Source organism: Rhinoraja longicauda, chromosome 7, assembly GCF_053455715.1.
Source record: "Rhinoraja longicauda isolate Sanriku21f chromosome 7, sRhiLon1.1, whole genome shotgun sequence".
Lineage (NCBI taxonomy): Eukaryota > Metazoa > Chordata > Chondrichthyes > Rajiformes > Arhynchobatidae > Rhinoraja > Rhinoraja longicauda.
In genome coordinates, this window is record NC_135959.1 from 58,463,165 (window position 1) to 58,484,619 (window position 21,455).

The following is a 21,455-nucleotide window of genomic DNA, read 5'->3' on the forward strand; positions in this document are numbered from 1 at the left end:
CTTTGAGATAATCCGTAGCATAATTTCATTGATCCTTTATCACCACGTATTTATTTTCCTCTATGTCTAATTTAGCTTCTGCTTTTCTGAAGGATACACACCTGGACCGTATACATGTACATGTCCTGAATATCCCGATTGATGTATAATTTGAGCACTTTTTTATTTCACAGTTTCATTAAAAGTCTTCAGTAATTGAATTTGTATGGTCATTGACGGTCTTTCCTTGCTGATTTTAAGCCACCTGGCTGTAAACGCTGCATTTTTAGCCCCAGCAATGAATCTCCGTATTTCAGAGGTGCTCTTTCTATTGCTGTTGACATCCTACAGAATTTTTCAGTAGATATGTTCAAAACATTTATTGTAGTAAGATTGCTTGTATTCATGCTTGCAATAGGGGTTTGCATGAATTAAAATACAAGATAATTCAATTTATTGAATAAGCTTAAAATAAATTGGAACCTTTGTTTAAAAAAAAGGAATCACAGTCCCTGACAGGAGTCACTGATGGACCGCTTCTATTGGGCTTGCAAGGACTTTGGGCTGATCATCAGCCTGAAGAAGACGAACGTCCTGGGACAGGTTACAGAGGCACCGCCTGTCATCACCATTGACGACTACGAACTCGATGCCGTCCATCAGTTCATGTACCTCGGCTCCACTATCACCGACAACCTCTCCTTGGACACAAAGATTGACAAGAGGATCGGGAAGGCAGCTACAACTTTCGCTCGCCTCACAACTCGAGTGTGGACCAATCCAAAGCTGACAGTGAAGACAAAGATAGCAGTCTACAACGCCTGTGTCAACAGCACGCTGCTGCACGGCAGTGAGACATGGACTACATATGTCAGACTGGAGAGAAGACTCAACACCTTCCACCTAAGAGCATCCGCCGTATCCTGGGTATATCCTGGCAAGACAGAGTGTCCAATGCCGAGATTCTGTCTCGCACTGGCCTTCCGAGTATGTACACTCTACTCAGGCAGCGCAGGCTGCAGTGGCTGGGCCATGTCCACCGCATGGAGGATGGCCGTATTCCACAAGACATCCTCTATGGAGAGCTAACATCTGGGAGGAGAACAATTGGCCGCCCCCAGCTACGTTACAAGGATGGCTGCAAGAGAGATTTGAAGGCGCTCAACATCGATGTGGAGTCCTGGGAGAGCCTTGCAGCTGACCGTACGAGGTGGAGAGGTACCCTGAACCAACATCTCTAAACGGAGGAAGAGAAACTGATGAATGTAGCAGCAGAAAAGCGGGCACGCAGAAAGGAGCGCAGCAACTTCAACAGACCAGAGACCACACACAAATGTGATCTTTGCGACAGAGACTGTCACTCCCGCATTAGTCTCCTCAGCCACAAACAATGCTGCTCTAGCCGAGGTGTGGAGCAATTAGCCAACTAGGATGCATCACCCATGGTCAGCCGTGACCGAGGGGGCCTAAGGGTAAGGTAAATTAAAATCCTGGAAATACTCAGGAAGATTTTTGGCAGAATGGTGAGGGTGGAGGTGGTGAAGGTAGTTATATCAGACAAGTTCACATTGCAGAGAAAGGGGTGATTTGGAGAAAACAATGAGGAAGGTATGTGACAGGGAGGAATGCAGGCGATTGTGAATAACAAAAATGATGGGAGTTGGCTGAAAAGGAGAAGGAAGGAAGTTGTCCTGATGACGAAGCAAGCATGTGGTCTGAAGCTCAACTTGAGGTCAGCTATGGTATCAAGTAAGATTTGAATTCCAGTTCAATTTCTGACTAACGCTGAGAAACTAACATGAAGAAATTCAATAGAGTTTTTCATAGCGAATTACTGTGGAATTTATGCAAGAAATATTTATTCAGGTGGAAAGGAAGCCTAAATTTCAAATGCGTGGCCTTCAGGGCCCTACTGGGGTGCCAGGTCATTTCAAGCCACACATCAAAAGAATTCCCAATTAATATTTACCCTTGAATAATTTACAACAGCCCTGAAGGAACAGAAATGAAAGTTGGATTTTTGAATTTTAGGATTTTTGTTTCTTGCATTTTGGATTAAATTACTGTATCTTTGAATTATTTTTAAAAGTAGATGTATTTCTATAGATTTAGAGTTGTGGCTTTCTTTGGGAATGAGATAGAAGCAGGCAGTGCAGGGCTGGGGTGAGATAAGGATGGAGACTGTGATGGGGAGATCGCCAGAGGTGATGAGGTTGGAAACATTCTGGGAGATGATGGCCTGGTGTTCATCTGTGAGGTCATGGTCATCGTCAAGGGGTAGTTATGAGGACGTGTCACAGAGCTGGCATCTGGCCTCAGCACAGTAGAAGTCAGACTACAACGGCACCTCCCTTGTTGGCGGGTTTAATAACAATGTTGGGATTGTTGCTGAGTGAGCAGAGGGCTGTGCATTCAGAGAGGGTGAGATTGGAGTGGGTAACGGGAGTGGGGAAGTCAAGACGGTGGACATCGCACAGGCAGTTGGAACTAAAAAAGCCCGAAGAGGGTAGAAGGCCGGCAGGGGGAATCTGAGGAGGAGGAATGTTGGAGAACATGTCTGAACAAGGGTCTCGACCCAAAACCTCACCTAACCAGAGATGCTGCTGACCCACTGAGTTACTCCAGCACTTAGGGACTTTTTTTGTTGTAAACCAGCATCTGCAGTTCCTTGTTTCTATCATGGTGGCTTTATGCATTGAATATTGAGGTATTCAAACTGGGCAGGCATTTCCACATGTATGTCTGTTTAAACTGTTCTTTTGAATGCATCTCCAGAGTACACACAAGCAGGATGTGTGAGGCATAACCCATCCAGACATTTTACTAACAAGATGGTTGTCCAAAGCAGTCACCATGTTCATTCAGAAGTACAATCTCTGAAGTTGGACTCACAGGAACATAATTACAATCACTGCAATGAATACTGATTTGTCTAAAGCAGTTTAAGACTTCAGCACCTAGGGGACAGCATGCTTAATATTAAAGAGAATATTTTATTTTAATATAAAAGTTCAAAATATATCTCCAATTCTGTGCATTTCTGTATATTTTATTGATGCTTTCGTACGCTCTCAATACATTTCTTCTGTTTAGATTGCAAATCGATTCTTTAAACGCTCAACCTCATTCAGAAATAGGTATTTGTATTATTTAAGATTTTACGTGATTCATACTCTTCAAATTTGAAAAACATTTGATCTTGGTCATTGCATGCAATGGGCTATGACATGTTTCTGCTCTGCTAGCAGTTGGCACGCACTTTAAAATACTACAGATGCCTTGTTCCAACTGTGTCTGTTAAACTATTCACTATATAACGTCTAATTGGGCTAGCAATGATTACCACAGCTTTTATTTGTTAAAATCACATGGGATCACTGGCTAGACCTATGACCATAAAGTGCAGAGTAGGGAACATAAACACATAATATATTTCCATAATATAATATTCATACTATTTGTTTATTATGTTGCTCACGTTAATTTAAATCCTGTATGGATCAACAATCTTCCCTTCTTCCCTGTGCTGGTTAGAACAATAGTTAAAGTTGAATAATTTGGAGAATTTCCCTGCAGTGTATAGTTTAGAAGATAACTATGGATGTAACAGCCAGTGTCACGCGAGGCGATCAAAATTTGCTGCCTAGTTAATTAATTTCTTCCATTTACGTCCAGTCATCACCTTGGGGTAAGTTTAGTTTGGAGAGATAGCATGAAACATGCCCTTCAGCCTAGCAATTTCATGTTGACCATCGCCTGTTCACACTAATTCCATGTTACCCCATTTCCACTCCCGACATATTCGGGACAATTTTGCAGAGGCCAATTAGCCTACAACCCCCATATTTCCTTCCGATCGAGAATGACTCGTTTTTGCAATTTCATGGGTTCTGAATTGGCTAATAGGGCCAATAGCAGTGGCTAATAGGGCCAATAGAAGCTTAGTAGACTTCCCCACTTGTAGGACACAGATGAGATACCTGAAGGGGCAATCAAATGGGTCATTTGTCACTTGCAGTGGGGTTCTTTCTGCCCCTGATGCATGAACTCCCAGGTTGCTGACAGCGAGCTAAGAGATCCTTCTCCATTTTGAGTGGTCATGAGCCAAATGCTCCCCAAATTTGGTGGTGGTGGTGGAGGAGCACATCCTTAAATCTTTTACTTTGGCTGCCTCAGGAAAGCAGACAGCATAACTAAGGACCACTCGTACTCTGGTCATTCCCTCTTCTCCCCTCTCCAATCGGGCAGAAGATGCAAAAGTTCGTAAGCACGTACCACAAGTGTCAAGGACATGATATTTGAAGTTGACAAATGTAGCTACTTTGATTAAGTCTGTTTTGTGATATTCAAACGAGTGACCACTCATTTCTCATCAACAGGTAATCATCCTTCATATCTACTGTGTATATACCTCTGTCTCAGTTATCTGCATTGTGTAGATTTAATTTTGGTTCTAAATGCTCCGCATCTACGATTCTTTCTATATAATTAATTTGTCTTTAATTTTATACAAGTGGCTTTATCCCATGTAATGTACACACTAACATGCATTGTCACACGCTTCCCTTTCCCTTAAGTGAACAAACACACATTACTATCTACCCTGTGCCTTGTCATCATTAATGGAGATCAGGAGAGTTTGAATAGAACTAAGCATATTTTTTTAGTCGAATAAAAGCCCTGCCAAAAGTCACAAATCGTAAATAAAACATTTTTTGAGAATTCCTAAAGAAATTGTGACTGTTCAGGACAACCAGAGCTCAAGTAACACACTTCTTAGTGCTGAGATTTGAATTGCGGGCATCATTATAATTTACGTTTCATCATTTTGACTTTTAAAAAAAACAGAGAGTGGTGAATCTGTAGAATTCTTTGCCACAGAAGGCTGTGGATGCCAAGTTAATGGATATTTTTTAAGACAGAGATAGATAGATTCTTGATTTGTACAGGTGTCAGGGGTTATGGGGAGAAGGCAGAAGAGTGGGATTAGCGGGGAGAGATAGATCAGCCACAATTGAATGGCAGAGTAGACTTGATGGGCCGAATGGACTAATTCTGCTCCTATCACATGACCTTATAACTTATTAATGCAAATCATTATTTTACAAATTACTTGGTTTTCTTATTGAATGGAAGGCAAATGGGTGAGGATCAATCATTTTGTCTGGTGAGTTTAAATTAAAATTTTGTTAGCTACAACTTGGTAATAAAATCTGTTTGTCAGATGTAGAAATAAGAAACTGCGGATGCTTGTTTACCAATGAAAGACAAAATACTGGTAAACCTCAGTGGATCAGGCAGCGTCTCTGGAGAACATGGATAGGTGACATTTTGGGGTTGGAACCCTTCTTGAGACTGATTGCAGGGATGAAGGGAAGGACAAAGCATGGCAGGCCATCGGTAAACAGGCGAGAGGTTTTTTTGGCAGGCAGATGATTGGGCAAAGGACAAGATGTGAGACAAAAGGATTTGAGAGTTGCAAATGCTGTAACTAAAGGATTGACGACGTGCTAATTGTTTATAAATATAGGTGGAAGGGGAGGGGAGGATAGGTGCAAGGTCAGCCTGGGCTCTGGAGGTGAGAGGGGGAGAGAAAATAAAGTGTGCGGGGGTGGGGGATAATGGGTGAGAAAGGGGAGGGGGTGGGGGTTGTCGAGGTTACCTAAAGTTGGAGAATTCAATGTTCATACTATTGGGTTGTAAGCTACCCAAACAGAATGAGCTGCCAGTTAACAGCCGGGAGTTCCTGCAGGCCTTGGTGGACTGAACACAAGAGTTCGGCGAAACGATCGCTGAATCTAAGCTTGGTCTTGCAGATTTACAGGAGGCTACATTTGGATGTGATCCTTACTAGGTGATCTTTAAAAGTCATGGAACACAATGTTTTTTAAGTGTTCTTTTCAATTCATTTAATAGGTTATTCCTTAAGAACAGGACTGTTTGCTTCGAAATGGGATGTAAATGGATTTGTTGTTTGACATGTCAATCCTTTATAGAATAAACTTCAGTTGCGGTGTTAAGTTCATGGACAGCACTCTAATACCATAGAGCTTCCATAATCCAAAGTTAATATTGTAAAATAATCTTTAGGGAACATTTTCTGCTTATGTTGGTCAAGTTACAGTTTAGATACATTTAGTTTAATTTATTCTTCTTTATTATAATTTTCATTTATGACCCTAAGATATATGTGATAAGGATTTGGCAGCTTATTAGATTCATGAAAGGCTGCGTTAAAACTTATTTTGTTTCATATTCAATACTGTTGGTAGTTCAGTAGTTCTTCCAAAATAATAGTGCTCTGATAATCCGGTGATGGTGTACATTAAATGCTGCCTCCCCGACAGTCTTAATCTACAGCGGTTTGCCGACCGTTGCAGATACCATCTCCCTCGCCCTAAACCCGTCTTTGAAATACTTAGACAACAAGGACACCCACGACAGTCTCCTATTTTGCCACTGGATCCTCGGCTTCCTGACCCACGGAACACGATCAGTGAGGATAGGTGACAACACCTCCGCCACAATAATTCTCAACACCAGTGCCCCACAATGATGCATTCTTAGTCACCTACTATACTCCCCATATACTCACAACTGTGCGGCTAAATTCAGCTCCAACTCCGTCTACAAGTTTGTGGATAACACACACTACGGTGGTGGGATGAATCACAAAGCAATGACAGGACGGTGTACAGGAAGGAGATGGAGAACTTAGTAACATGGTGTCAGGACAACAACCTCTCAAGGTCAGCAAGATGAAGGAACTAATTAATGACTTCAGGAAGCATGGTGGAGTACATTCCCTAAACAGCATCAACGATGCCGAAGTGGAAATGGTTGTGTGAGCTTCAGCTGGGATTGCGTATTTTGAACGATCTGTTGTGGACCAACCCCATTGAAGCGACAGTCAAGAAGGTACATAACACCTCTACTTCCTCAGGAAAATAAATAAATTCAGCATGTCTCCAATGATTCTCACAAACTTTCACAGATGTACAATAGAAAGCATTCTTTTATGTTGCATCGTAGCCTGGTTTGGAAACAGCTCTGCCTAAGATTGCAGACAGTTGTGGATGTGGCTTAGTCCATTTTCCAAACCAGACTTCTCGCCATTGACTCCAATTACACTTTTTGCTGCCTCGAGAAAGCAACCAACATAATTAAAGATCATTCCCACCCAGTCATTCCTTCTCCCTGTTCCCGTTGAGGAGAAGATTCAGAAGCTTGAAAGCACCCTCCACTCAGAAATGGCATCTCTCCCTCTGTTATTAAGCTTCTGAATGTTCCTTCCATAAGTTAGTGTACAGTCGATTATCCTCAATCTCATTATAGACACTGGATGTTGTCTCCATACCTGTTGGCTATAATGCTGAGAATTATATTCTGCACAATGTATCTTTCCCTTTTGTTCTACCAATTGCATTTGAGTTTGGCTTGATTATATTTATGTATAGTATTATCTGATTTAATTGGATGACATGCAAGGCAAAGCTTTTCATTATACCTCTGTACACATGACAATAACAAACCTAAACACTACATATCCACAAATACTTGCATTTGGGATTCTCGGTCATTGAATGCAGGTTGCATCTAACAATGTAAATTCTGCTGTGGATTATAGGATTTGTGTTCCTTGTGAGGTTCTGTTTTGCATGAGTAGCTTGTGCAAGTAAATTGAAAGCCAGTGATACATAAAAGCATGTTGAATACCATTTAGCACCATTATACTTCTTTTGACCTATTCATCAAGCCTCCAATAAAACTCAGTTTAGGCTTGAGGAATAGTACCTCTCTTAGCACCTATCTAATGAAGAACATTACATTCTGGACTCAACATTTGAGTTTAATTCCAGATATTTTTTCTCTGCCTTCTGTGTTTCATTGAGACCCAGCTTTTGCTTTTAGTCTTATAATTATTTCTTTGTCCCACACACAAATGCACCTTTTATCATTCAGTCTCTACCTTCCAGTTCATATCTTCCAACTCTCCCATATCTTCCTAACTGTAGTTCTCTTTACCCTCCCACCCTTTATCTGCACCTTAAAACATGTCTGTTTCAACTTTTTCTAGTTCTGATGGAAGGTGATTTATTTGAAATATTAATGTTCTCTCTCCACTTGTGTTATCTTACTGAGACTGCTTGCTGCCATTTTTGTTTATATCACAATTCTAATCTTTTGCAATATTTTATGCAACTGAAATTTACAAGAAATTATGTGATTGGGCGTCCAATTTGCAGTTCAATTTATTATTTATTGCTAGTGATTTTCTTGATGAAATAGTGTGCTGTTTGTTTTATTGCGTAGAGCTGTCTGCTGATTAGAAAAGGTTGATTTGGATTGGGTATTTTGTGACAAAAGCTTTTAGCTTCAAGTGTGTTAAACCAGCATCACAAACAATTTGCTGAATCATTCATAGGGATCTTGTTGAGCAAATCTGTCACATTTCAAAGTAGATGATCCATGATAATCTTGTCAATTATTTTTGTGGCTTACGCCTACTCCTGTTTCTTGTGATCTTGATGTCATAGCTGAGAATTTATTCTGTATACTTGAGAAATTATTTAGTGAATATAGTTCAGCAATATATTTTCTAAGTGGACTATCCATATGCTTCATTACAATATGGTGCTCTAATAGACTTTTTAGTCAGAGCTGCTGCACTTCAAAGGAATTTGGAATTGTTCACTTATTTATTTGTTGAATTATTTTTTCTACAATTGCAGGAGTTATAAGTCCTGATGGTATTACAAACGCCATTGGTGTCGTAGTTACCTTTAGTCCAGGAATGGGCAGTCTTCAGTACAGTGTACAATAACTGTTTCTCTGCGACCATAAGAATATGGCTCAATTGCTCATTATCCTCTAAAAATCATGAGCATTACTATTCACTTTTTGTAAATGTAGAGAGATCTTTACATTTCTTTGAAAATTACCCTCTCAAAATCTAAAAGATGAAGAGGGTTTTCCAGTTGCTGAATAGGTGTAACTATCAAAATCATAGCCTGAAATGTCTGAAGAAATGTCTGCAGAAGGGTCTTGACCCGAAATATCACCCATTCCTTCTCTCCAGAGATTCTGCCTGTCCCCCTGAGTTACTCCAGCATTTAGTGTCGATCTTCTATCAAAATCAATTCAGGATTACAGCCCTGTACGCCCACACTCTAAATTCCATGAGAAAGTCGGTATACATTCAGAAACAATTTTTGGGTAGATAACTTGGAATGCTCAGGTCTTTTTAAAATAAAAATGACTTTGAAAGGGAATTGCTGACAGATGAGTGAATGAATGAATGAATGAATAATTTATTGGCCAAGTATACATATACAAGGAATGTGCCTTGGTGCTCCGCTCACAAATGCCAACACAAACATTAACAATTAAGAATAAAGCATAAACATACCAAAACAATAAGGATACACCATTACGGTCTAAACATGTAGGTGAAAATAAACCAAAGCAAAAAAGAGACTACAATGTTTGGTTATTGAGTAGAACTATCACTCGTGGAAAAAAGCTGTTTTTATGCCTGGCTGTGGCTTGACAGTCCGGAATCGCCTTCCAGAGAGAAGTGCTACAAAGAGTTTGTGGCCAGGGTGAGGGGGGTCAGAGATGATCTTGCCTGCTCGCTTCCTGGCCCTTGCAGTGTACAGTTCCTCAATGGGGGGGGAAAGTTGCAGCCAACAACCTTCTCAGCTGTGCGAACGATCCGTTGCAGCCTCCGGATGTCATGCTTGGTGGCTGAGCCAAATCAGACCATGTTGGAGAAGGTGAGGACGGACTCAATGATAGCAGTATAGAATTGGACCATCATTGCCTGTGGCAGATTATGTTTCCTCAGTTGCCGCAGGACGTACATCCTCTGTTGGGCCTTTTTTATTGTGGAGTCAATGGTGGCCCCCCATTTAAGGTCCCTTTGTGTTGAGGTAAAGTTACCAACCAGGCAAAGCAAGAATTTATGGACATTTGATCAATTCAGCATCCTTTATATGAAATGTCCTGTTAGTTTTCAATGCTCATATAGGAAACTAAAATTTACAGGAGAGAAGTGAAATTTTGTTGATTCTGTCTGACTTAACAGCAGGGTATCAAATGACCTTGCAACTCTGGAATTGTTTGAATAAGCCAAAGGTACGTAGACTTGTACCCCTGACATATTACAGTCACCTTTTGCGCTGTCACCTTATATCTCATAGTTGCAATGTTTGGATTTGAATTCTTGTAAAAATAGAAAAATGTAGTGCTGTGCATGCATACTCCGAGCTATGTTTGTTGACGTTGGAATGCCATTGTAACTTAAGAGTGCAAATGGAGATTTGAAATTTTCCAAATTGAGTAAGGGCCAATTGCATCTTACCACATGCAGACTTTTCAATGACTGAATTTAAGAGCATTCCTGATGGTGAGATAGTGTAGTTCACAAAATTTACAGTCATTGGAAGAGGATGAAGATTATTAGATTTTAATATGTGCTCTGCACCTTGGAGTATGTTGACTTTGTTTCAGGTTTAGTTTAGTTCAGTGATACAGTGCAGAAACAGGCTGTTCGGCACACCGAGTCCACACCGACCAACAATCCCCGCACATTAACACTATCCTACACGCTCTAGGGACAATTTACAGCAAGCCAATTAACTTAACCTACAAATCTGTAGTCTTTGGAATGTGGGAGGAAACCGAAGATCTCTGAGAAAATCCATATGGTCACAGGGAGAATGTACAAACTCCTACAGACAGCACCCGTAGTCGGGATCGAACCTGGGTCTCTGGCGCGACAAGCGCTGTAAGGCAGCAACTCTACCGCTGTGCCATCATGCCGTCCTAGGTATTGCTGTGCATTTCTTCATTGGAAAGTTTATCGAGGGATCTGAGTGACTGATACTTGGATTGTGTTTTCCTCTTTTTCTTGAAAGCTTCTCATCAGCTTTATCGCCCTGAACTGATGCGGTTCACTTTACAAGCTTGTTCTCATTTCACTTTTAAATTCAAATGAAATACATTTGTAAAGATCCTAAAGCTATTAATCTTTCTGGTTCGAATGCACTTGTCCATTGCAATGAAATATTGTATAGGGATATTTATTAAACATCTGGAATTTGAGTGCCTCATTAACAGTCTTTTATTGGTTTACAGGAGAGGCCTCTTGACAATTTATATGGCAAACTTGGTAAGTAATTTCTTATTCTGGAAAATTCTGCTTTGCTCAATTGGCGTTTGCCGTCATAAACTCGTTTAGTGTTGTCATAAGTTTGCAAGATGAAATTTTGTTGCATTTGTTTCCGATTTAATTTTATCGATAATTGTCGACCTAGTTTGGAACAGTTTAACTGGTTATCCTAGACACAATGTTCACTGCTTTCCTGTATTAGAAAGAATTTGATAATGGGGACAAAAGGTACATGTTAAGTTGCAGTTCGTGTGAAAACGTGGACATTTTAAGAAATGCATGTGCTATACACGATTTAATAAAGGATTTCTATATTATTTGAGTTTTGCATATTTAAACTTATTAATGAGTTATGTCACAAAGGAAAATGAAGCTCTTCTCCTTAAGGATGATTTGCCTCCATGGTTTAATGTAACTTGGGTTATTTGGCTCATACAACCTGCATCTTGAGGGCCAGTACATGGATTGTAATTTGCAGTAAGTATGCAAACTTGTTATGGCACATTTTAATGAATAACCGATTATTAATAGATGCGGAAACCTATATTTCTTTTGCTCCTCAAATGGACTACACCACCGTTCAAATTAAAGTGCCATGTGTGATCCTTGATTCGTGTTTTGTTAACTAACTACTGGCAGAGCAGTGGTGTGATTACTATAATTGGTCTCTGTACTTCTGGGCTGAGGGAGAAAAAAACAAGCCAGTGCTGCTGTTTCCAATCACTCTTACCGCTGACTTCTACTGGAAGTGCACACATAATGATATTGAATGAGGACAGTTTGGACTTTACCTCTGTAGTCAAAATTCTGCCAACACCTTCTCACCTTAGGCTTACGTACAGAAATATTGGAGAACTGCCAACAACCAAGTAATAATACCACAGCATGAGTCAACGCCAGGAAGGGAATGTTTTAAATAACCAATTAAAATAGTTTAATCTTAAAGCCATTTAATTTACTTGTGGTAATAGATTATTGTTTTTAATAAAATGGAGCATAGGGTATATTTCAATAAACAGGTCAGCTTAAACTGCTGTATTTTAATGATTCTAATTCCACCAACTGAAGTTCATTTTTCTTTGTTTTAGTGAGTGTGTTAACAAGAAATCTGCAGGCAAATTTTATTGCTTTCACTAATATGGTATTTTTAGTACTCTGTGTAATGATTCACTTTCACGAGAAGCGAATTATGAAGTGCAAGAGAGCACTCGTTATTCGTTATTCAAGTAACGTCTGAATGCAGAACTGAACAACATGGGATAATATTTCCATCCACTTTGAACTGATGAAAGATGCTTTCTAAATGATGAGAAGCCAAGAACTGAGGATAGACTGAATAATTTTAGAGGGTCCAATTGCAGAAATCACAGAAAGCTAGTCAGCAAATATAATTCTGAAAGCCTTGACTGCTAAAGGGCAAGAATACAAAACATTTGAAGTTATGTTGATTTAAAAAAACTGCAGATGCTGAAAATCCAAACAAAAACAGAAAGTGCTGGAAGAACTCGGTAAGCAAGGCAGCATCTGTGGAAACAGAAACGGTCAATGTTGTGGGTCTGCGATCCTTTGTTAGAACTCCTTCAGTACTGATGAAGGATTATGGGCCTGAAACATTGCTTTTTCCACGGATGCAGTTAGACTTTGAATTTTTCCTATTAATTGTAGATTGGTTGAGTTCCATTTAGAGTACTGTGTTAAGTTCGAGTTATTACTTCTGAGGAAGGATATATAGAAAATAAAAGTGCTGTGCATTTTCATTTGAGTTGAAAGGCCTAAACTGAGGACAGACCACACTCGCGAGCTTTTACTCCCTTCTAATATAGGTGACAGTGAAGTGATCTAATTGAGTGATTTAAAATCATCAAATGTGTTGATATTAAACTTACAGAAGGAACCCCTTCCCTTGCAGACTCCTCTTTTTACAGGATCTTTTAGTGGGGTTGATATCAGTGTTTAGGCCTTTTAAAGCTGATGTAAGAAAGCACATTTTTGCATACTCCTTCCTCCAAAAAAATGTTGAGATTACAGGTCAATTGAAACTTTCAATACTGTTTTTTTGTTGGACAGATGTATAAAGTATTATGCAACAAGGCAATCATCTGGAGTTAAAATACTAATCAGCTGTAATCTAAATGATTTGTGGAATGGAATCAAAATGCTGAAGGCCTTTTTCTGCTTGTATGCTCTTATGAACGATAGCAGCTTTGACTCAAGCAAATAGCAAATTGCATGTCGCTGTGAAGTTGCACAAATTGATCAAGGTGTATGTGTTGACTAATAAAAAGGTGCTAGTGGATGGATAACTTAGTTATTTAATGGTATATACTCTGTTGACCATATGACTTCTGGTTGTTTATAAACTCCATGGATACAAATATTCATTTGCAAAATCTGATTATTCTTTGCTTTCTTTCTTGAGTAATTAATATATGATATAAACATTTGCAGAAGAACCTCTTCTGGTTTGGTAAATGAAACAGAAATAGTTACAAATGGGTTCCCTATAGATTTTTGGTGCACAGCCGTCTGTATTACTAATTCTTTAGAAATGGTAACAAGCCAAGTTAGCTAAATAAGTTTGAATTGTTTTATTTCAAACTTGAGATCCTTTTTAGTAACGTGAAGCATACAGGCATGCATATTTGGTTTTCAAGTACGATCGTAAGTGCTTTAAAAAGCCAACAATTTGTTTCCATTGTAAATGACAATGAAATAAAACCCTACTGAAGCTAGAAATATGAAGCATGAATTCATTTGCACTTCTTCCAATAAAAACACTCGGCAATCATGCACCATCTATGGAAACAGAAACAGAAAAAGAAACATTGCCCATGACCTTTAGTCAGATCTGGGAATGGGAGAAAACTAGTTAGTTTTCAGTGGCAGAGAATAAATATAGGGTGGAATGGGTAGAACAATGGGAATATTTATGGTAGAATGCGACCGAATGGGATAATGTTATAGTTAGATTAGAGTCAGATTATACTTCTTTATCTCTGGTGCTTATGGCAACACAATGGGACATGCCCAGCGGGCCAGACTATTATTCATAGATAGAGAAAAACTGAGCCAAAATCAAGTCAGTGAGAATTGGCAAGTTTTATTACAGAAAGGAGGAGTAAGTTACCAAGAGATGAAATATTCATTATTTTTTCGAAGATTGCGGAGTTTTTTTTCTCGAGGTTGCCTTGGATCTCCAGTACAAGATACCACAGGCATGTCAAAGCAAGGTGTGGAATTAAAGTGGCAGACATGTGGAAGATGATGGTCTCCCCTATGCATTAAATTTGAGTGCTTTGCAAAATGATCCTTGCAGAGACCACGTTATGAACATGTGATGCAGTACACGAGATTGGAAGAAGTGTAAATGAATTCCTGCTTCAACTAGAAATACTATTTGGTTCTCTGGATGGTAGGCAGGAAAAAGATGACATACAGGTGTTGCCTCTTCTGTGGTTGCAGGGGAAGTGCAAGGCATGGGGAAGTGGTTAGTGGGGGGCAGGAGAGTGGACTTGGGAGTTGTAAAGCGAATGAATCTTGAAGAATGTTGAAAAGGGAATGGGAGTGGAGCATGTCTTTTACTAGTATCTTCTTGTAACCTGCAGAAATTGTGACGGATGACTTATTGAATGCAGAGGCTGGTGAGGTGAAGGTAAAGACCAGGAGAGCTCTGTTTTGGCTTTACGGTGAGAGCACAGGCGGTCAATTCAGGCGGTCAATTGACACGGCCTCCGGCCGGCCCCCCATGTCCAAGACAAAGGTTGTCTGTCCATGCTCCAGCACCCGGTACGGGCCCTCATACGGCCTCTGGAGTGGCGTCCGGTGGGCGTCACGGCGCAGGAACACAAAAGCGCAGTCCCGGAGGGCCGATGGCACGTAAGGGCGGAATGTCCCATGGCGGGACGTCGGCACGGGTGCGAGCTTGCCAACTCGCTCTCGGAGGCGCTGTAGGGTGGATGAGGGCGGTTCCTCTCGCCCCGGCAACGAGGGCACGAACTCCCCGGGCACCGTGAGCGGGGACCCGTATACGAGCTCCGCTGAGGATGAAGCCAGGTCTTCCTTGGGCGCAGTCCGGATGCCCAGCAAGACCCATGGTAGCTCGTGCATCCAGTCGGGGCCGGAGAGTCGCGCCTTCAGCGCTGTCTTCAGCTGCCGGTTGAACCTCTCCACCAGGCCGTTTGCCTGCGGGTGATAGGCCGTGGTGTGGTGCAGCCGCACGCCCAACAGGTGGGCCATGGCCAACCACAGCTCGGAGGTGAACTGTGGCCCCCGGTCCGAAGAAATGACCACCGACACCCCAAAGCGAGCAATCCAGTGCGCGGCCAACGCACGAGCGCATGCGGCTGTAGATGTATCGGCCAGTGGTATGGCCTCCGGCCACCGCGTGAAGCGGTCCACCACCGTGAGGAGGTGGGTGATGCCCCGGGACGGCGGGAGCGGGCCCACAATGTCCACGTGCAGGTGGTCGAAACGTCGGCAGGGTAGACCGATCCCTTGGAGTGGCGCCCGGACGTGGCGTTGAATCTTTGCCGTCTGGCACGGAATGCAGGTGCGGGCCCAGTGGCCAACCTGCTTGCGCAGACCATGCCACATGAACCGCGCAGCTACCAGTGCGGTCGTCGCCCGGATGGATGGGTGAGCCATCCCGTGGACCACGTCGAACACCCTCCTGCGCCACGCGGCTGGGACGATGGGGCGCGGCTGACCTGCCGACACATCGCATAGTATCGTCGCTGCTCCGGGGCCGAGGGGAACATCCTCAAGGCGGAGGCCAGAGATGGCAGTCCAGTAGGCGGGCATCTCCCCGTCCGTTAGCTGGGCCTCCGCCAGGGCAGAATAATCAATGCCGGGTGCCACTTCTAAAACGGCATTGATGGCGGGGCGAGACAACGCGTCGGCCACCCGGTTTTCCTTCCCCTCGATGAAGCGGATGGAGGTGGTGAATTCCGAGATGTAGGCCAACTGGCGCTGCTGTCGGGCGGACCATGGGTCGGAGACCTTTACCAGGGCGAACGCGAGCGGCTTGTGGTCCGTGTAAGTGGTGAACGGGCGGCCCTCCAGAAAATAGCGGAAGTGACGAACGGCCAGGTACAGGGCGAGGAGTTTGCGGTCGAAGGCGCTGTACTTCCTCTGGGCGTTGTTGAGGTGCCGGCTGAAGAAGGCCAGGGGGCGCCAACCCCCGTCCGTCAGTTGCTCCAGTACGGCACCAACCGCCAACTCTGAGGCGTCCACCGTAAGGGCTGTCGGGGCATCCTCCCGTGGGTGAACCAGCAGCACAGCCCGAGCCAGGGCCTCCTTCGCGCCGTCAAAGGCTGTTACCGCCTCGTCGGTCCACACGACATTCTTACGCTTGCCCGCCAGCAGCTCGTATAGCGGCCGCATGATGTGGGCCGCGGATGGCAGGAACCGGTGATAAAAGGCCACCATGCCGACGAACTCCTGCAGGCCACGCACCGAGGACGGACGGGGAAACCGGCGGATGGCGTCTACTCTGTCCGGCAGGGGAACCGCGCCTTGTGAAGACACACGGTGGCCGAGAAAGTCAATTGTGGCCACGCCAAACCTTGGCGAGGTTTATAGCCAACCCGTGCTCGCTGAGCCGCTGAAAGAGCTGCCGGAGGTGGGCACAGTGCTCCTGCCGCGAGCGGCTGGCTACCAACATGTCGTCAAGGGAGATGAACAGGAAATCCAGCCCGCGACACACGCCGTTCATTAACCGCTGAAATGACTGCGCGGCGTTCTAGAGGCCGAACGGCATCCGTACGAACTCGTAGATGATTGCCGTCTTGGGCACATCTTCCGGGTGGACCGGGATCTGGTTGTAGCCTCGCACCAGATCCACCTTCGAGAATATCGTGGCCCCGGCCAAATGGGCGTTGAAGTCCTGGATGTGGGGCACGGGGTATCGGTCCTCGGCGGTAGCGACGTTCAGCTGCCGATAATCCCCGCAAGGTCTCCAGCCCCCGTTTGCCTTGGGGACCATGTGGAGTGGGGATGCCCATGGGCTGTTGGAAGGGCGGACGATCCCCAAGGACTCCATCGTGCGGAACTCCTGTCGTGCCAGGCGTAGCTTTTCAGGCGGCAGTCGGCGTGCTCGTGCGTGGAGGGGTGGGCCGGTAGTTACTATGTAATGGAACACCCCGTGCTTGGGGGTCGACGACCGGAATTGCGGGGCCATAATGTCTGGAAACTCCGCCAGAACCCGAGCGAAATGGGAGTCCACGGACGACAGCGGGCGTACAACGGGCTCATTCAGCCGCAGCGCAATGGGCTCCATCGTGGCGGAGTGGACCAAGCGCTGCTGCCTGACGTCCACCAGGAGAGAATGAGCCCGCAGAAAGTCAGCCCCGAGCAACGGCTGGGAGACGTCGGCGATTGTAAACTGCCACGTGAAATGGCTGGCGCCGAAAACGATGTGGACCATGCGGACGCCATAAGTCCGAATGTGGCTCCCGTTTGCAGCGGTGAGGATGGGCCCCCGCCTCTCAGAACGAATGTCCAGCAGCGAAGGGGGCAGGACGCTCAGCTCCGCCCCGGTATCCACGAGGAAGCGGCCCCCGGAGCGCCGATCCCAGGCGAAGAGGCGGTGAATCTGGCCGGCCGCCACGGGAACTATTGGCAGCCGGCCCCGGCGTTTCCCGGGAACGTGCACGGCTGGCGGCATTGTCGGGCTGCAGCACCCCAGCGCTGGTGGTAATAACACCAGTGCCTCCTGCTGGTGCTGGCTGGAGCCTGCTGGTGGGGGATTGCAGGTGCATGTGCGGGTGCAGGAACCGCAATGGCCACCGGGGGCGATCTCGCAGGCCTCCGGGGCGTAGCTGTCACTCCTTCCACAGCTCCCCCGCCCGACCGGAGAAAATCGGGCGCTTCTCGAGTGACGTTTAGCACGCTGACGTCATCACGGCGCGCCGCCCACAGCGCCTGGGTGTCTGCAAAGGAGGCATCGGTGAGCTGCAGGCGAATGTCGGCCGGCAGCAGGTGCAGGTAGGTGTATTCAAACATCAGGCACGGTCTGTGCCCGTCGAGCAGCGCGACCATCTCCTTCAGGAGGCTAGATGGGCGCCGGTCACCGAGGCCTGTCATGTGGAGGAGCCTTTCGGCCCGCTCCATTCGGGTTAGCCCATAGGTTTGGAGCAGCAGCTCCTTAAGGGCTTCATATTTATCATGGGCCGGGGGGTCCTGGAGGAACTCCGTTACCTCTTCGGCCGTGTCCGTGTCCTGGTCAAGGGCTCCCACCAGGTGGAAAAAACGGGTGTCATCCGTTGTGTTGCCCCGCAGCTGGAACTGGGCCTCCGCTTGGTAAAACCAAACGCGAGCCCGGGTGGTCCAGAAGGTCGGGAGCTTGATGCCTACCGCGTCGATGCCTGGCGCGTCGATAGAGGCCCGAAATAAAGGCAAGGAGCCAGGTATTTCGGGGGCATTATGTTTTATTATACCTCGGTTATCAGACGGGTCGAGTCTGCCGGAATGGCTTCGCGCCCAAAACCTTGTCCTTATATACATGGTACCGGACCGCCCCCCTGGACTAGTCCATTCCCGTGCCGAGGGGTCGGTAGTAGTATGGCCCGACCCTTGGGAGCTGCCACATGTATATATAAATAAAACAAACTATAAATCTCATCTTGTATATATATATAATATATATGCTCCCGAAATACAGCCAAAATGGTACACGATAGCGCAACAATTTCAGAGGCACCTTACTCACCATTCGCCTGCGATGTGCAGTATCAAGTTTCGTTCAAATTGTTGCGCCATCGTGTACCGTTTTGGCTGTATTTTGGACACATACCCCATAAAATAAACATCGCCATTTTGATCTAATATTTCCGTGTTCAATGTTGTCATTGAAAGTGTGCTTCGTTGAACAATGACAGCCGAGGTAAATGCTCAAATTTTCTTCAAGTTAAAGTTTGACTACTCAATAATATTAAAATTGTGTGCTTTTTTTTCATCAAACGCTGTCACAACGGGAACCCAACAGGTCGTCTAGTCTCCTTTAATCTTTGCGCATGTTACCGTAAAGCTATGACCATCTGGCCGAGTCTTTTCATTTTGGGCAATAAAGGTGGATCTTTCAGTTTGCCATCATTATAATATGAAATTTGATTACTATTATGGTCAGCTTAATGGGATCCTGTGAAATTTGGGAATTACTGTACATACATTGTTTAATGTGGCAATTACCATTTTTTTAGGCAGTGATTCTGCTCTCCTTTATTGGCCTTGCTATTTTGCATTCCTCTAGAGTACAAGGGAAAAAATAGGCACATTATGCATCACTCTTACAAAATTCTGAGAAATCTTAGAGTATGAGAACTACATATGTTTTGTATGGCACAGTAAACCACTGTTGTAGTTTTGCTAACTCTGTGGCCCCAAAAAAGCCCTAAAATTACATTTTCTGCATGGAGATTGTAATTCCTTCAGATGCTTTGAGAGTGTTTAATAGTCATATGTACCAACAATGGAACAATTAAATTCTTACCTGTAGCAGCATAACAGGACTGTAAACTGAAGGCGCACAGATAATTCACAATGATCAAAAAGTCAATGAATACATAACCCCAACACTAATGCAAAAAAAACTCCCCTAAAATCCTTAGTGCAACCAGAGGCAGTCCATAGTTTATAGTGAAGTGGTGAGCTTGGTGCTGTGGTGTAGCGTTCAAGAGCCTGATAGTTGTTTGTTTGAAAGAAGCTTTTCGTGAACATGATGATCACTGTTTTCAGGCTCCTGGACCTTCTTCCTGATTGTGGAATTGTGAAATTGAGAGATGGCCAGGGTGGTGTGGGCTTTCATGCTATTAGCTACCTTTTTGAGGCAGCGCTCCCCGATAGATGGTGGGGAGATCCTTGTAATAGCATCTGCAACTCTCTGAAAACATGGCGCCTTACTGTGGTGACATTTTGCAAGCAGCAGACAGATAAATATTTCAAAATAATATGGCTTTTAATATTTTTTAATGTCAAATAAAGTAGAAACATATGTTTCTATCTTTATTCTGTGCTTGGTAAGATATTTAATGTTGGCTGAAAGTGTGGTTTCTCATATTTGGTTTGTTTTATGGTAATATTTCAATGTGAAAGACTGCTCAGTAATTTTGAAGCCATTTCATCTATTATACACCAGGGATCCAGTTAAGCTGACCTTATTGGTAATTAACATTAGAAAAAATGAAGTGCTCACCATAGATGTCACAAAGTTCTTATGGGCATCTTTCTTTGTATTTGGGGCCAACTGTTGATGCTTCATTGCTAACCACAAATCCAGATCAAAATCAAATAGGATAAAGAAAGAAAAGTAGCAAGAAAATGGAAGGCAGGATTTTTGGAGTGGAAAAGGGAGACGACATGTAAAGCTATCATCAAAATCTTCAATAAAAACTAGAGGAATGAGATTTCATTCTTGCCTAAGCGGGTGAATTATAGTAATTAACACATTCTATTTCATAGAAGGGGATTCGAGATACTGAAATCCCTTTAAACAGCATCTTGTAGTGATGTAAATTTGATCCATAGTGTCAGTGATGGACACCTCTTGAACATTGGTTGAGAGCTTAGGGGGACCGCCGTGAGAAAGGGGGACATGCCCCGCCAAGAGCTACCTGGCAGGGAGCTGTAGAGAATGAAGGGGAACTCGACAGGTGGCCACCGAAAACAAAGGGGGTCCCAGCAGGGAGCAGCTGAGAACAAAAAGCGGGACCCAGCGGGGGCTCGCCGAGAACGAAGGGGGACCCGTCGGGGCTGTCGATAACGAAGAGGGACCCCATGGGGGGCCGTCTGATGCTATGTGCGGCGGTAGGCAGAAGATAGGACTGTTCGGTGAACTTTTGTAACATTGTGTCAGTATCATGGCGATATTTGCTTAGGTGAGATTTTTCTGTATGATTTTACCAGGTACGCAAAACAAAGCATTTCACTGTATCTAGGTACATGTGACAATAAAGTATCATTGGATCATTGAAGTGTTGAAAATTCGTGGGCACAGTGTATTTTCACTGGAAAACCAGTCAGCGAGAAAGCTTTTTTGCAAAGTTAACAGTGGAGTGAGTGGCCTGACTTTGACTGGAATCATTAGGTATCAGTGTTTAACTGTGCCAGTATCATTTGTCTGAATTGCTGTGGTATTTGCACTTAAAATAATGGTGAGCTGTACTAACCACGTGGTTATCTTGACCGCAATTTTTGGTCATTATCTTTTAATATATAACTTGGTACTCGAGGGACAATGGAATAATGAGATGTTGAAATGCTAAGAATTATGTTTTTTCCTTGAACCTTATGCTGCACATTTGGAATC

The 21,455-nt window shown here is 44.0% G+C and overlaps 1 protein-coding gene across 3 annotated transcripts in view; it reads left to right on the forward strand.

The window, feature by feature from the left end:
• tmem135 (transmembrane protein 135) overlaps positions 1-21,455 on the forward strand; it is a 302,235-nt gene that overhangs the window by 58,360 nt on the left and 222,420 nt on the right. For 2 of the 3 annotated variants that reach the window (XM_078402681.1, XM_078402680.1), the window contains exon 4: positions 11,119-11,152. In XM_078402681.1, coding sequence (XP_078258807.1) covers positions 11,119-11,152 — 34 coding nt within the window. Of the gene's footprint in view, positions 1-1,602; positions 1,712-11,118; positions 11,153-21,455 lie in introns of those variants that run through there. The other variant, XM_078402682.1, reaches the window with a different exon arrangement.